General features: G+C 44.2%; 1 protein-coding gene across 1 annotated transcript; it reads right to left on the minus strand.

The window, feature by feature from the left end:
* Positions 1-555: 555 nt before the first annotated feature.
* katna1 (katanin p60 (ATPase containing) subunit A 1) lies at positions 556-10,786 on the minus strand. Its single transcript, XM_079255940.1, has 12 exons — positions 10,674-10,786; positions 10,351-10,495; positions 7,668-7,830; positions 7,443-7,582; positions 6,396-6,603; positions 4,907-5,004; positions 4,611-4,716; positions 4,373-4,531; positions 3,333-3,459; positions 3,061-3,195; positions 2,343-2,469; positions 556-1,042 (listed from the first exon to the last, which is right to left on the minus strand). The coding sequence occupies exons 3-12, from the start codon at positions 7,827-7,829 to the stop codon at positions 844-846; spliced, it is 1,461 nt and encodes a 486-aa protein (XP_079112066.1). The 5' UTR covers position 7,830; positions 10,351-10,495; positions 10,674-10,786; the 3' UTR covers positions 556-843.
* Positions 10,787-13,533: the final 2,747 nt, after the last annotated feature.

A 13,533-nucleotide genomic window follows, 5' to 3' on the forward strand; every position in this document is an offset into this window, starting at 1 on the left:
GGCCTCTGGTCCGGCATGGACCGGCCTCTGGTCCAGGTTCTGGTCCGGCATGGACCGGCCTCTGGTCCAGGTTCTGGTCCGGCATGGACCGGCCTCTGGTCCAGGTTCTGGTCCAGCTTCTGGTCCGGCATGGACCGGCCTCTGGTCCAGGTTCTGGTCCAGCTTCTGGTCCGGCATGGACCGGCCTCTGCTCCAGGTTCTGGTCCAGCTTCTGGTCCGGCATGGACCGGCTTTGTGCTGCAGAACTCATTCAGCTCTTATGACATGAATTCAACATGTCGGTGAAGAATCCAACAATAAAAGCTTTAACTTGTTCAGCTGTATCGGATCAGCGAGACCGGTCTGCATAACCTGTTTCATCCGGACTGTTTTGGACACACATTGTGCTTAATAAATGTTTTCTTCATGACCACCATGACGGCGTTTTATCTGACATTTATATATTTAGATGACCTTATCGTGTAAAGTACAATCAGATCATTTGCCCGTACTGGACCAGTCACTGGCTTTAAAGAGCAGAAGGGAAACAACAGTTTTCAGTCAGATGATTAGAAACTTTAACTTCACGTTACTTTATTAAAGAATTCCACAACATGGCACAGAAACATCTTTCTACACCTGATTGGTTGTCGAGGCGAAGATCCAGCAGGACGGCGAGTCTCGGGAGCGACAGCCTGACGTCGGAGACTGGAATGTTCCTGAACTTCCTCTGCACTAGAAACTCTTCACCGTTTCTGTCCTGTGATAAAAACAGCCCAGCACCTCGCCGTGGAAACCCCCCGTTACCCAGACCACACACCAGTACCAACACCAGTAACACACCCAGCACAGTCGCCATGGTTTTCAGCAGGATCCAAACTCCTCAATCCACTTCTCGTACTTCTCCAGATCTGCTGCAGAGACGGATTTGGACACTTTCCTCAAAGCCGACTCGAAGTCCTCCATGGTGGTCGGCATGTGCATCTCGTCCCGGGAAATGTTGCGGATCTCGTCGGGGGTGAGCCCCTCGATTCGCCGTCTCATGGCCATCAGGGAGGCGTCTCTACGGCGACAGAACGAAGCACTTTCATTCCCAATGTAATGATGCATTTAGGAACCATCACAATGACTGTCAGAATAAACGCAATGACCGTAGTTTCCGGACTAAAAGTCACTTTGTTTTCCCCCCATATGTGAGCTGTTCCTGCGACTTTTACTCCGGAGCGACTTATACATGAAAACGTCATTTCAAGACAGCCACAAGAGGGCGCTCTAGACCTACACACAGATATCTCCTACTCCTTAACAATTAAATAAATTTAATCTGACTCCACGCGGAGCCCCGTCCCCACACAGAGCCCCGTCCCCACGCGGAGCCCCATGGAGCCCCGTCCCCACGCGGAGCCCCGTCCCCACGCGGAGCCCCATGGAGCCCCGTCCCCACGCGGAGCCCCGTCCCCACGCGGAGCCCCGTCCCCACGCGGAGCCCCATGGAGCCCCGTCCCCACGCGGAGCCCCGTCCCCACGCGGAGCCCCGTCCCCACGCGGAGTTATCCAGAAGTGACACCGAGGACGGAGAATTCAACAGATTTAGTGATGTGGAGTGAGATTACATGTTATTAATGACAGTAAAGGTAAACTTGTTTTGCTCTGCAGGCTACAGTAAAACTGTTACATAAACACTTTTTCTGTTCATGTTTATTTTTCGTTTAGCTGAATAACCTTCATAGTGTTAGCATATCTTAGACCCATTCAGGCGCTTCTCTATTATTTTAATAAAGTCATAACTTGCCTTCCAAGATGACGTAATGTCTGTTTTTGGTCAAGTAGTTTGTAAAATAAATTACCTGCAAAATATGCGACTTGTGCAGGTTTTTATTCTACCTAATTAGGCATTGTTGGCCTAGTGCGACTTATACTCTGGAAAATACGGTATTTATTTGACCTTTGGCCGAACAAACGGCGCCACATGAGGATGGATTAAATGAAGATGGAGATGGAGACACCTTGTGTCTTTCTCCCCTCTCATGTGACGAGCAGCTACTGAATGTTTTCTCTTGTGGTAGAAAGCTTTGTCACCTGCTGTAAATGTTCATTTATCCATTTGCTCTATAAAAACTGCAAACTTCATTTTATATTCAGTTCCTCTTTAAAAACATGTATATCATTTATTTTCTTATTTCTTATGTTGGGATGTTTGGTGTGTGGCCGGCTGTTACAGCTCAACAAATAAATAACCTGTAGTCTGTTTATCTAATCAACTAATAAACAACTAGAGGATTCTGAAAGCAGCGTGTCTTGTTACATTTACAAGATAAAAACGACGTCGTCTGCGCTGCGTGTGAGAAGACAGATGACCAGACCTGCACACGTTGGTGATGTCGGCTCCTGAATAACCCTCCATGTTCTCGGCGATCTTGTCCAGGTCCACGTCCGCCGCCAGCTCCAGCTCCTTCAGGTTGATGCGGAGCAGCTCCACTCGCCCCGCGGCTGCAGACACAGCAGGAAGGAAAGCGATGACGGAGGCGCTCTACTGATGCAGTTCAGTAGAAACAGAAACGCTTCGGTCAGAACCGAACGGACCTGAAGCTGAACAAACATGTTAAGGTACTTTAATTCGTCCATGTTTTAATCCACATGTAGACAATATCCGTCAGTAAAGCAGGACGGTTCGGTCTGTGGACACCGAGTGTTTGGGTCACGGTCGGGACGTTTTCTGTGTCTTTTCTTCTTGTTTCCTGTTTTTATTTAGTAGTTTTTCCTGTTGTTGGAGCGTGTTCTGCCTCCAGTTGATCAGCTCACCTGGTTTGGTTTTCTGATTTGTTTCACCTGCTCCTCATTAGTCCATCTGTATTTACGCTGCTTGGTTCTGTGTTTCCTCTGTCAGATGTCGTCAGGTCAGTCTGTTGCAGTTATTCAGATTAAACTTCATGCATGTCGTCCGCCTCTCTGTCCTGCAGTAGGGTTGTCTCGTTCTGCAGACTGGATATGATGCACCGACGTTCTGCCATTAAACGTGTTAAATATATCCATATGTCTGTCTGTCTGCTGACATCCAGTGAAGCTCAGAAGTGTCTTTACTTGAAGGCAGAGGGATGTAAATCCTCTTCTCCAGCCGTCTCCTCAGGGCCTCGTCGATGTCCCACGGGAAGTTGGTGGCTGCCAGCACCATCACCATCTTTGATGGGTCATCATTCTCTGAAGCTCCGCCCACACCTGCATCAAACCACAATTCAACAGGAAAAACAGTAAAAAAGGGAAAGCAGGTAAATGAAGCGTGATTCGGGAAGTTGCTGAAGGCTAAACAACGTTTTAGGATGAGGTCATGATGACCAGAAGGTGTGATGTGGTACCGTCCATCTGCACCAGCAGCTCCGCCTTCACCCTCCTGCTGGCTTCATGTTCCTCTGAAGTTCCTCTGCGGCTGCACATGGAGTCAATTTCATCAATAAAGATGGTGGTGGGAGCGTAAAAACGAGCCTGGACAGAAATACAATGATGAAATGATCTCCATGCAGGAAAACAGCATTTTAAATCTGCTGGTTTGGAGTTTCTTTCTCTCTAAAGTTTAGTTCCTGATATTTGGACGCTTCGGACCAGATTCTTCACGGCCAAACAGAAGAAAACATGGACGTATAAAACGTCGGTGAAAGCAGCAAATCCTGCATCCGTTCCTACTACTGGGTGTTTTTAAGTGTGCCGTTGCCATGCCAACGGCCAGTTTATGGGAAGGATTGCTTCATCAGGACATCCTGCTGGATGAAGATGAAACATTATCTCAGATGTTGTTGCCTAGCAACCACAAACCCAGACAGCTTCCGTCTGGCCGTGACCCGAACAAACATCGTGTCGTCGTGGAAAGAAACATCACATGGTGGGAAATAATGCAGATGAACATCTTACACGTCTCTCAAAACTCTGAATAATTGCTGGGTTCAGGTTATCATGAGGACAGATTGATAAAAATCTCAAACTGAAACTAAACCTGATTATAATATTATAATACTCAAAGTACACTCATTTATTCACAGTACTGCACTGTTTATCTGTAGAGGATGGGGAGCTCAGCCTGCCGAGACCAGACTGGTAACGTCCATCTGTTTTAGGGGTACAGCTATCCACATATAAACTACACCCCCCCACAAAGCCCCTACCGGGGTCCGCCCCTCTTAAAGGGACAGTTTTACCACAGACCGGCCCGTTTCCACGGATCCGTTGCTTTGTGGAGGAAATTTTGCTGCACAGTAAAACATTTGCATTTTGATTTGCTTCTTCTGCATGGTGGAATGGAGGTAGTCAGATAGCCTGGATCCCGCTGGTGATCCGGGAGGGCCCCCGGGATCCCGCCGGTACCAGCGGGTCCTGGACGCCATCTGGACAGAACTTTACGTACCATTTCAAACAGAAGACGGACGAGCTTCTCGGACTCTCCGCGGTACTTGGAGGTGAGCGTTGATGAGGAGACGTTGAAGAAAGTGGTTCTGCATTCAGTAGCGACGGCTTTGGCTAAGAGGGTCTTCCCCGTCCCAGGAGGCCCCACCATCAGGACTCCCTGGAAAACACAGCAAGCTCTACGTAACGCCAAGCGACCGGTACCAACCACCAAGGCAGGGTTCCCTGCAGCTCGCTACCTTCCATGGTCTCCGGATGCCTTTAAAGAACGCTGGCATCCACATCGGCAGAACAACCGCCTCCTTCAGGAGCTTTTTTGCATCTTCTAAGTCTGCAATGTCGTCCCTAAAAGTAAAGCAGGTTAAACTGCCGTCAGTCAGAGGGCTGAGGGGGGGGGCGCTAGGTGTTGATGACAAGCTCAAATTCCACAGATTCATAGCTTTCCTGGGATTAGGCCTGAAACCACGTTAATGAGCTTAACAAGAAAAGCAGCTGACCAGTCAGAGGACAACACTGGATTAGAGAACACGCCTACCATTTCACGTTTGGATTCTGAGATATGATGTCTCTCTCCAGCACTTCCACGAGGTCTTTATCGTAACCCGTCCCATCAAACTTCTTCACTTCTTTGTCCTGGAAAACATCAAATACTTCATATAAATACTGTCAACCCAAACTGGAAAAACTTTTGTCTCTAATGTCTAAATAAAACAAGAATTCAATCATTTCCAGACTTAAGTTATATTTTCTTCTCAGTAGAAGAAAAAACAACATATCAGATGTTAAAGTTACATTTAAAAATGAGCTGATTGTAACTCTGATGCAGAAACATGTCGGTAAGACCAGTTCCAGGCTGAAGTCCAGCATCGTCAGCATCTCCTCTAACATCTGTAAACATCTGGGAAGTGAGGAGAGCAGTTCGTCCCGTTCTGGTCTGATGCAGGATCCCAGCTGCTCCACAGTCCTGGATCCTGGTTTGTACTGGTGGAACTGGACTGCAGCAGACCAGTTCTCCTGTTCCACCATCAGGATGTGGTCCAGCATGGTGGAAGGTCTTCCCTGAAAGAGACGTTGTCTGGATGGGAGCAGATGTTTCAGCATTGATGGAGCTTCCCAGATGTGGAAGCTGCCCACGCCATCGGCACTAATGCAACCCCATCCCATCAGAGATGCAGGCTGATAACAAGCTGGATGCTCCCTCTCCTCTTTAGTCTGCAGGACACGCCGTCCATGCTGTCCACAAACTATTCCACATCTTCATCCAGGTTTCCACTCAGAACATTTTAAATGAGCTTTGGTCCAGAGAAGACGGCGTGTTTCTGGATCCTCTTCACATATGATGGAGCTTTAACCTGCATGTGTGGATTTCAGCCTGAACTGGGTTCACACTGGTTTCTGGAAGCTTCCTGAGTCCATGCACTGGTTTCCAGTAGAATCATGTCTGCTGTTAATCCAGAAGGTCGTTACCATCCAGTGTTGTCCCTGGAACACAGAGACTCCTTCTGATTCTCTGAATCTTATGATGAGATTATAATTTATAAAATAGGAAACATTTTTCTGAAATTCCACATTTTTAGACCCAGTTTGTCTCAGACTGGTGAAGCTCTGTCCGTCTTTCCATCTGAGAGTCATGTTACTGAGCTGTTACCAGTTAACCCAGTTAGTCATCAAACGCTCCTCCAGTTGGTTCCGGTTTGTTTCGATTACTTTCTCAGCGTTTTGCTGCTCGTGTCCCAACTTTTTACAGATGTGTTTCTGCATCAGATCCGCGATCAGCTCAGATAATAAAATGTCTCAGTTTCATCATCTGATTTGTTGTTTAAGTTCTATTATGAATAAAATGAGTCGAGTCCCAACTGTTATAAAACTGAGGTGTTGAATAAAAACCACGTGGTCTAACAGAAAACAAGCAAACAAGCAACATGTGGACCCTGAAAGGCAGATTTTGGTGTGAAAGGACGCTTTTGACAGTTTCAGAAAGATTCATCTTTACAAATGAAGATAGTAATTTGAAACTACTTCACATTGTTCACTTTTTCCTCCTTCACTTTGCCACCGGCCTCCTTCGCCTCTTTAGGCTCCTTCTTTTCTTTGCCTTTGGAAACTTTGTTCTTGTCCCCGTTGGCGCCTCGGGGGGTGTGTCTCTGCTGGGCCCTCACAGCCACACTCAGCCGGTTGTTCGGCGGTCTGCTGTCTTTGTAGTCATGAGAAGGGCGCCTGACAGGAGAATGTCTGGAAGAAGGAGAGATGATTGAACCACCATCAACAGCAAAGTCTGAATAAGCTCAGTGTTGGAGCTTAAAGAGTCCAGCATTTTAGAATTACTGCCATCTAGTGGTAAAGATGGGTATGGCACGATTGTGGCTGTACGGTGGCTGCCAGTGGACTTAATTCTTCCAGACATTAATATGTTTTCAACAGTGAATGGATGTGGTGATGACTGCACTACAAGTAAATACTTCAACATTGTGTACTGTCTTCTTCTATGGTGCTTTTAAGGTGTTTTCCCCAACGGTGTAAATCTAGTTCCTTTCAAACAAAGCTGCTACTGTAGTTTTAAAATTTCCCACTGAGTCTAGAGCTGGGCGATATGATGATATACGTCGTTATATAAGCACGCTGATATATATAAACCAACATGGAGGAAGACGGTAGCAGACGTGTTTCAGAGGATAATTCACTAAAAGATGAGCAGCCAACCCAAACTGATGAGTTTGTTCCTAAAAGAGGGAAATTTCTATCTGGATGCGGTTTGGATATAAAAAGACCGACGTGGAACCGACAACAGACTAGCTCCCAGTCCCAACAACGGACTCCGACACAACTAACTCATTTCATCACCTGCACAAATCAGGATAAAGAATACAGAATAAAGAATAGAGTCAACCAGCAAAAGCAGCAAAAGCAGCGTCAAGTGGAGGAGAAAGCTCAGAATAAACTCCAAACGCTGCAGCAGGTATTTACCTGTGGAACGTCATACGGCCATAGTTCCCCCAGATGGAAGGAGATCCCTGCTGCTGTTGCCTAGCAACATCTGATACATAACTGAACTACTAGAGAATTTTTCTTACCTCTGTTCCACGCGTGGTGGCCTTACTTCGAAGTCGCCATGGTTACTGGGTTTAGCAGGCGTCGCATGCAGCTGGAAGTTCTCCAGAGTTGACATAATGTCTTGAACCTGTTGACTTTCTTCACTTATTTCTTGCCACAACTGAGAAACAGATGCAGAATCATAGATGATGAAGGCCGGGACACATTTCTGATGCCTCCTGAAAAGCTGCGAATGAGACGTTTACCTGCTGCCATCTCTGCTGGAAGCCGCCGTCTCTCAAAGTGCACATGTACTTTTTGATCTGTTCGAGCACCCCGCGATAAAGAACGCTTGCTGAGCTGTAGTTTCCCAGCAAGGCATATTCCCGGGCCAGTTTTACATTCTCACTGATCTCTCGTAGACTCATTCTGCAGCAGAGACAGCAGGTCAACAGTAAATACACCTGAGCACGTTACCAACAAGCATCTTCTGACTTCCCACATGAAAATGGAGGAATTTGTGGATTTTTGGGGTCTGCAAAATGTTCTGTGTTCAGTTATGGAGAACTGTTTGGTTTTCAAACCTTTTCAACCCCTTTGGTTGTTGTACATGTAAATAATTCTCCTTTGTTTGTGTAAGCTGAAATAAAGGACCTTTTAAAACTCAAAACTCATTAAAATGGTTGTCATCTAATCTAGTTAATACTAATAATATTAGCCAACTAGCTCACATGAGCTAACGTTAGCTTAAAACTGGCTCAAATTGATGGACACTCACTAATGTTAGCTTGGTAGCATTAGCATTGGTACATTGTCTATCATTCCAGGTAGCTAACCTTAATGTTTGTCTGACACAGAGCTAACATTAGCCCGTTTCAAGTGGAAAAGCTAGCTAGATAATAATGTAAACTTTAGCCAAGCTAGCTAGCGTTAGCTTAACTGCAGTGGCATCATCTTTTACATCTAGATCAGGGGTGTCCAACCCCAGTCCCCAAGGGCCGGTATCCTGCAGGTTTTGGTTGTTTCCCTCCACCAACACATCTGATTCAGATCAAAAGGACTGGAGTTTGACACCTGTGATCTAGATGTTAGCGCTAGCCACCATCTCTGTAATTATTTAAATCCCTTCAACAAAATCTGGGAGAAAACCATCATTTCAGTGGCGTTGGCCACCTCTGCGACCAGGCAGAAGATGGATGGATGGATGGATGGATGGCCACCTCTTCAAAGCGTCCCTGGAAGTCACGCTGTTACAAAGCTGACACGCCTGTCAGAGGTGTACGACTGCCGTTGGGAGTGTTAGTATCAGCAACTAGAACATCAACAGAGCCCTAATACCTGGATTCATCATGGCAACCACTGACAAAAAGCTGATTAATTTAACCTAACTGGAGGGAGATGTTTTTATTTAAGCAGGAGGGAAAACAAAGAGGAATTTAGGACAAAGGGAAACTTCCAAAATGTGCAACTTTGAATCCAATGGTTCGCTGATCAAACATGTAACTTTATTTATCAGTAAAATGTGGGTTAAAATATTGGATAGAATATAATCTTAATTTACATTCACTCCAACTGGAGAAAAATTTACGTTTGAATAAATCTTACTACGACTAAGCCAGGGGTGCCCAAAGTCGGCCCTCGAGGGCAGCTGTCCTGCAGGTTTTACATGTATCCCTGCTCCAACACACCTGGCTTCCGGTAAATGGATTCAACAGCCGCTGGAAGTTCTGCCCATTGACTAATTCATTTGAGTCAGGTGTGTTGGAGCAGGGATACATGAAAAACTTGCACGACGTGGCCCTCAACAACCGGAGCTGGACAACTCTGGACTAAGTGGTACAGAAAATTTGGGCACATTGACATCAACCTTTTGATCCGAATCCGAGTCCGTTTGCTCGGAAAGTCTGCTTCGTTTGTGGAAATGAACGCACCAAACAAATTCTGATTCGGACCAAAGAAGCGGACTCTGTTCACTTCAATCGGACCAAATACAGGAAGTGAACTACAAAAAGTCCCTTCCTGCATGTGGCGTGGCGTTGCATTGTGGGTAAATCCATAGTGATGGCATTATGGGTCCTCTGCCTCGTCTGGTGTTCATACTGCGTCCATTGTTGCAGTGGATTTCTGCAGTATACTTGCATAAGACACAATAAAAACCCAAAACAGCCATAGTTTGGTCTCCATGTTTAACTAACAATAGTTTTCTTCTTCACGCCGGTCTTGTCCTCTTTTCTAAATACCAGTGCAGCGCCACCTCTGGTGGGAATGGGGATATATTATTCTAATGGCTGGTTCTTTGGCTGGTTTGAACACGATCTTGGTCTGCATGGATACACCCCCTACAACTGAGCCGAGTCCCCAGTTGGATAGAGTCTAGTGGACTATCCTGATGTAAAAGCAACCTTAATCAACCTTTTAGTGACCCATGTAATGTACCAGATCATAATTAGACATATTCTACTTTAATTTTACACTGGCTGATAAATCAAACATTCAGTTTGCATGCAGTACTTTAAACCTCAACAACATAAATTCTGTAGCCTCCTCGGCTACAGAACTGAATCATTTCAATTAAATTAACAATGATCCATTTATTTAAACCTCTCCATTAGTGTAAAAACTAAAAAAAAAAAAAGTGTAAGCTGATATCAAAATACTGAATATGGACTTTTGTGTCATCATATTCCTAGCTCACTTTCATCGAATACCATGAAGGACATGATAAAAGTTTTAATTGGGGAAAAAGGATCATACAAAGAAAAGTTTTACACTGTATAAAAATGAGACATTTCCATATTTATATGAATTATTTAGTACCCAACAGATAAAGGAGTCTAAATGGAAAGAGGGACTGGTAGCCAGAAAGTTCCCACTGGTCTTTGCAAGCATCACTTGTGTTTAACATTTATTTTACTTCTTTATACCACATATTTAAAGAGGGAATCTTACTTGTTTAGTGCATTCAGCCACAGAGAAGAAAATCCTCCAGTGTATGTTTGCCTGGAGGACAGAGGATTATGTGAACTTTCTCCTCCGCCTGGAAACCTCCAGAGGAAAGAATCCTAAAGAACTCCCTCTATGTTTAAAGAAGTTGCTAAAAAGATACAGAAAACACGCATTAACACTGCACCCTAGAGAGTTGCACGGTGTTGTTTACTACAAACACAACTTTGTTCAGCATCAGGTGACTTAGAAACACAAACTTCAACAACTACAGAACACTGTCAAAGTAAAACCTGCCCGGATAGAAACAGAAGAAGTTTTTATCCTACTTCCTGCAAACCGCTCGGAGCTGCTGGATCTGCCCGGAGAGACGTCTGGGAGGGACCCGTCCAACCGAACAAACACCCGGGGACATTTATGGTTAAATCATCACGGAAGTCTATCAACAGGAAATTCTCCCGGAGTCTGACAGTGCAACTTCCGCTTACAGCCTTCAAAGTAAAAGCGGAAACAGACTGGCATAAAGTACAAACAACAGACTGTTTATAAAGAGATGGGCGGAGCCTCCATGACGTCATCCATAGGTTTCTGAAGCTCAGTGAAGTTTTATCAGTTTTATGAAAACATTTTTAATTGTGTAGATCCCTTCTCTTCATAATTTATACTTTACATTTCATTGTCACATAAAATTATACCCTCTCGTGTTTTTATTCATACTTCAAGCTGAATTCTAATTAATTTGGATGTAACCTTGTATTGACTTAATGTACCAATTTTGATCAGTACTGCTGCATTTATAATTTGTATTTTTGTTTGTTGTTTCAATAAAGTTTTGTTTAAAAAAAAATAAATTGAAGCTCGGTGGGCGGTTCCTACCATCACCATCTTGGCAGCGTCATGCGTGTCATCTCGCCCAGAAAATACAAATATGGGCAAAGAGGTGGAGCTGAGAGGGGGGCTGTGAGCGTCATGTTGGATGATTGACATTTAGCGAACTCCAAGCTTTCTGTAGCTAAGAGTTAACTGTGCTAACCCGGAGATAACAGAAGCTAACCAGCTAACAGAGGTAAGCAGGCTAAAGCTAAGTCACATTGTTAACCGTCTAAAAACCGCGGTTTTCTATGTTCTTCTGACTTGAAGCGGGAGATCGCGTACCTGTCAATCAAACGGACATGCCCCTAAATATGCCGAATTTTGAGATTAAATTACTTTTAAACGGGCGAGTTAGAAAAAAATTCACTTCCCCCACAGTTGTCATGAAGTTAAACCTGACCTATTAAACCTAAAGTGGATTCTTGAATCAGGCTGTAAACATGTTTATTTCTGCTGTGAAGTTGGTCTTTTTAACATGGGAGTCTATGGGGATTTGCTCTGTTTTGCAGCCCCTAGTGGATGAAGGAGGAACTGCAATTTTATGCACTTCTGTATAGGCTTCACTTTTAACCGCCGAAGGCTCTGTCCATCTTTCATATACGGTCTATGGTACAAACAAATAAACTATAGGTTCAAAACTGATATATTTAAATTGACGTTCTTTATCACCACAGTCTCAAAAGTATACCACATATCATTCCAGTATAGTTTGGTAAAAATCCATGTTCTACCTGCACATTTAAAGAAAAAGATCTGCCATGATAAATTAAGCAAAAATCAGTGGTTGAAGTAATTAAGTGGATGATATGAACATATACAGAGCAATGTTTTAATAAAAGCATGAAACTGTTTACATTTTATGAAAGCACTGTGTTGCATTCTGGGACGTGGCGGCCATAAATTTAAACAGCAGCATTGTAGCACAGAGTAGACAGAGAACAAGAAAATAGGAAAAGAGAAAGGAGCTAAAAAGGCTAAAAGGAAGCTAGAATTTACCAAAAAAATATGTTCAGCAAGGAAGCCAAGGACCCAAATATAGAGAAGATAAACATTTTTTTGGATCCAAACAATTTGGATCCATGGGAAATTCTTAAGAAAGAGTGAAGCACCGACAAGAATGTCCACAGTTTTGCATAACCGATGTTCTATCAGTTGCCATACACATCATAATAGCATACCTTTGCTTAATGTGCATGTGTACCAAAGAATGTAGCCAACTGAAAAATGTCTTTTTGGGGTTAAGGTGATGGAAACGGCTTGGGTTGGACTTATTTGGTATGCTGTTTTGACAAAGAAGCCTAAACCAACTGATAAACCTACATGTGAACTTGCAGTATGCTATTCTGACGAGGTATGCCAAACCAACAGAACATCCACATCATGGGCTACATGGTTTGTTGTGGGATACTTTGAAGCTGGTCCATCGTTATAAGGGTATTCCTTCCTGTCAAAGGTATGTTGTGCTCCATCAATGCTTAGGTTGAAGCAACATGCATTCACAACTGCTTTTAACTATGTGTTTCAGTTAGTTTTATTTAAACTGACAAGATGTTCCAGTTTGCTGTCAAACCAGAACATCATGACCTTCCAAGCATGTGGAAGGTCATGTTTGGTCGTCTTACAGCTGCAAGCCGGCGGCTCTTTGGTATCTCAGATACTTGGCTTTTGTGGTTGCATTTCCAAGCAGGAAAGCGGTGAAAAGTTGACACATTTGCAATCTTTTCCCTGCTATGTGTGTTTCTGTTGCACCACACAACATAGCAACTGGTTACCACGGTCGAGAGAATAATGCAAAATAACACACAAACACACACAGCACCAGAGAGCACTCATGTCTCAAAATGAAGCCCAACATTTATCTCATAGAATCCACTCCCACTCTCGTGTCCTCTTCTTTCTTTCTGTCAGACTGATCAATAAGTGAACATGCTGCTGCAACGCAACGCTGCACCAAGCGTTTCGTACCAACGCTTTCACACATGGCAGGTGGAAAAAGTAGTTCCTACCACCCAGACAGTTCAGTTATATGATGGTACAGGAGGAGTAAATATTTTATAATTGATACAAACATTGCTGCTGATTAATTTTCTCAGATCTACTTAGATAAAATTGCTAGGCCTGTTCTTACTCCACTTTTTTTTCTTTTACTGACACACCGGCTCCAGAGTTAAGCAGCCCACCAGGAATCGTTTCAATGAACCTGCAAATAAGAAGACAAACATGGTGTTCATTATGGACAATCCATGACGACCACAGAAGTCCAACAAAACACCATTTGGATTCAGAGGGGGGGCCATGCCTCCCAATCACGGCCCT

Source organism: Telmatherina bonti (genome assembly GCF_933228915.1).
Source record: "Telmatherina bonti genome assembly, chromosome: 16".
Classification (NCBI taxonomy): domain Eukaryota; kingdom Metazoa; phylum Chordata; class Actinopteri; order Atheriniformes; family Telmatherinidae; genus Telmatherina; species Telmatherina bonti.

Bases quoted from the DNA above. Each gene is read 5' to 3' on its own strand.
- katna1 (XM_079255940.1), bottom strand. From the start codon at position 7,829: ATGAGTCTACGAGAGATCAGTGAGAATGTAAAACTGGCCCGGGAATAT. The intron at 4,717-4,906 runs GTAGGCGTGTTC...CTTTACTTTTAG, and splicing joins CAGAATCCAAACGTGAAATG to GGACGACATTGCAGACTTAG. The intron at 1,043-2,342 runs GTCTGGTCATCT...CTGTCGCCGTAG, and splicing joins GACATCACCAACGTGTGCAG to AGACGCCTCCCTGATGGCCA.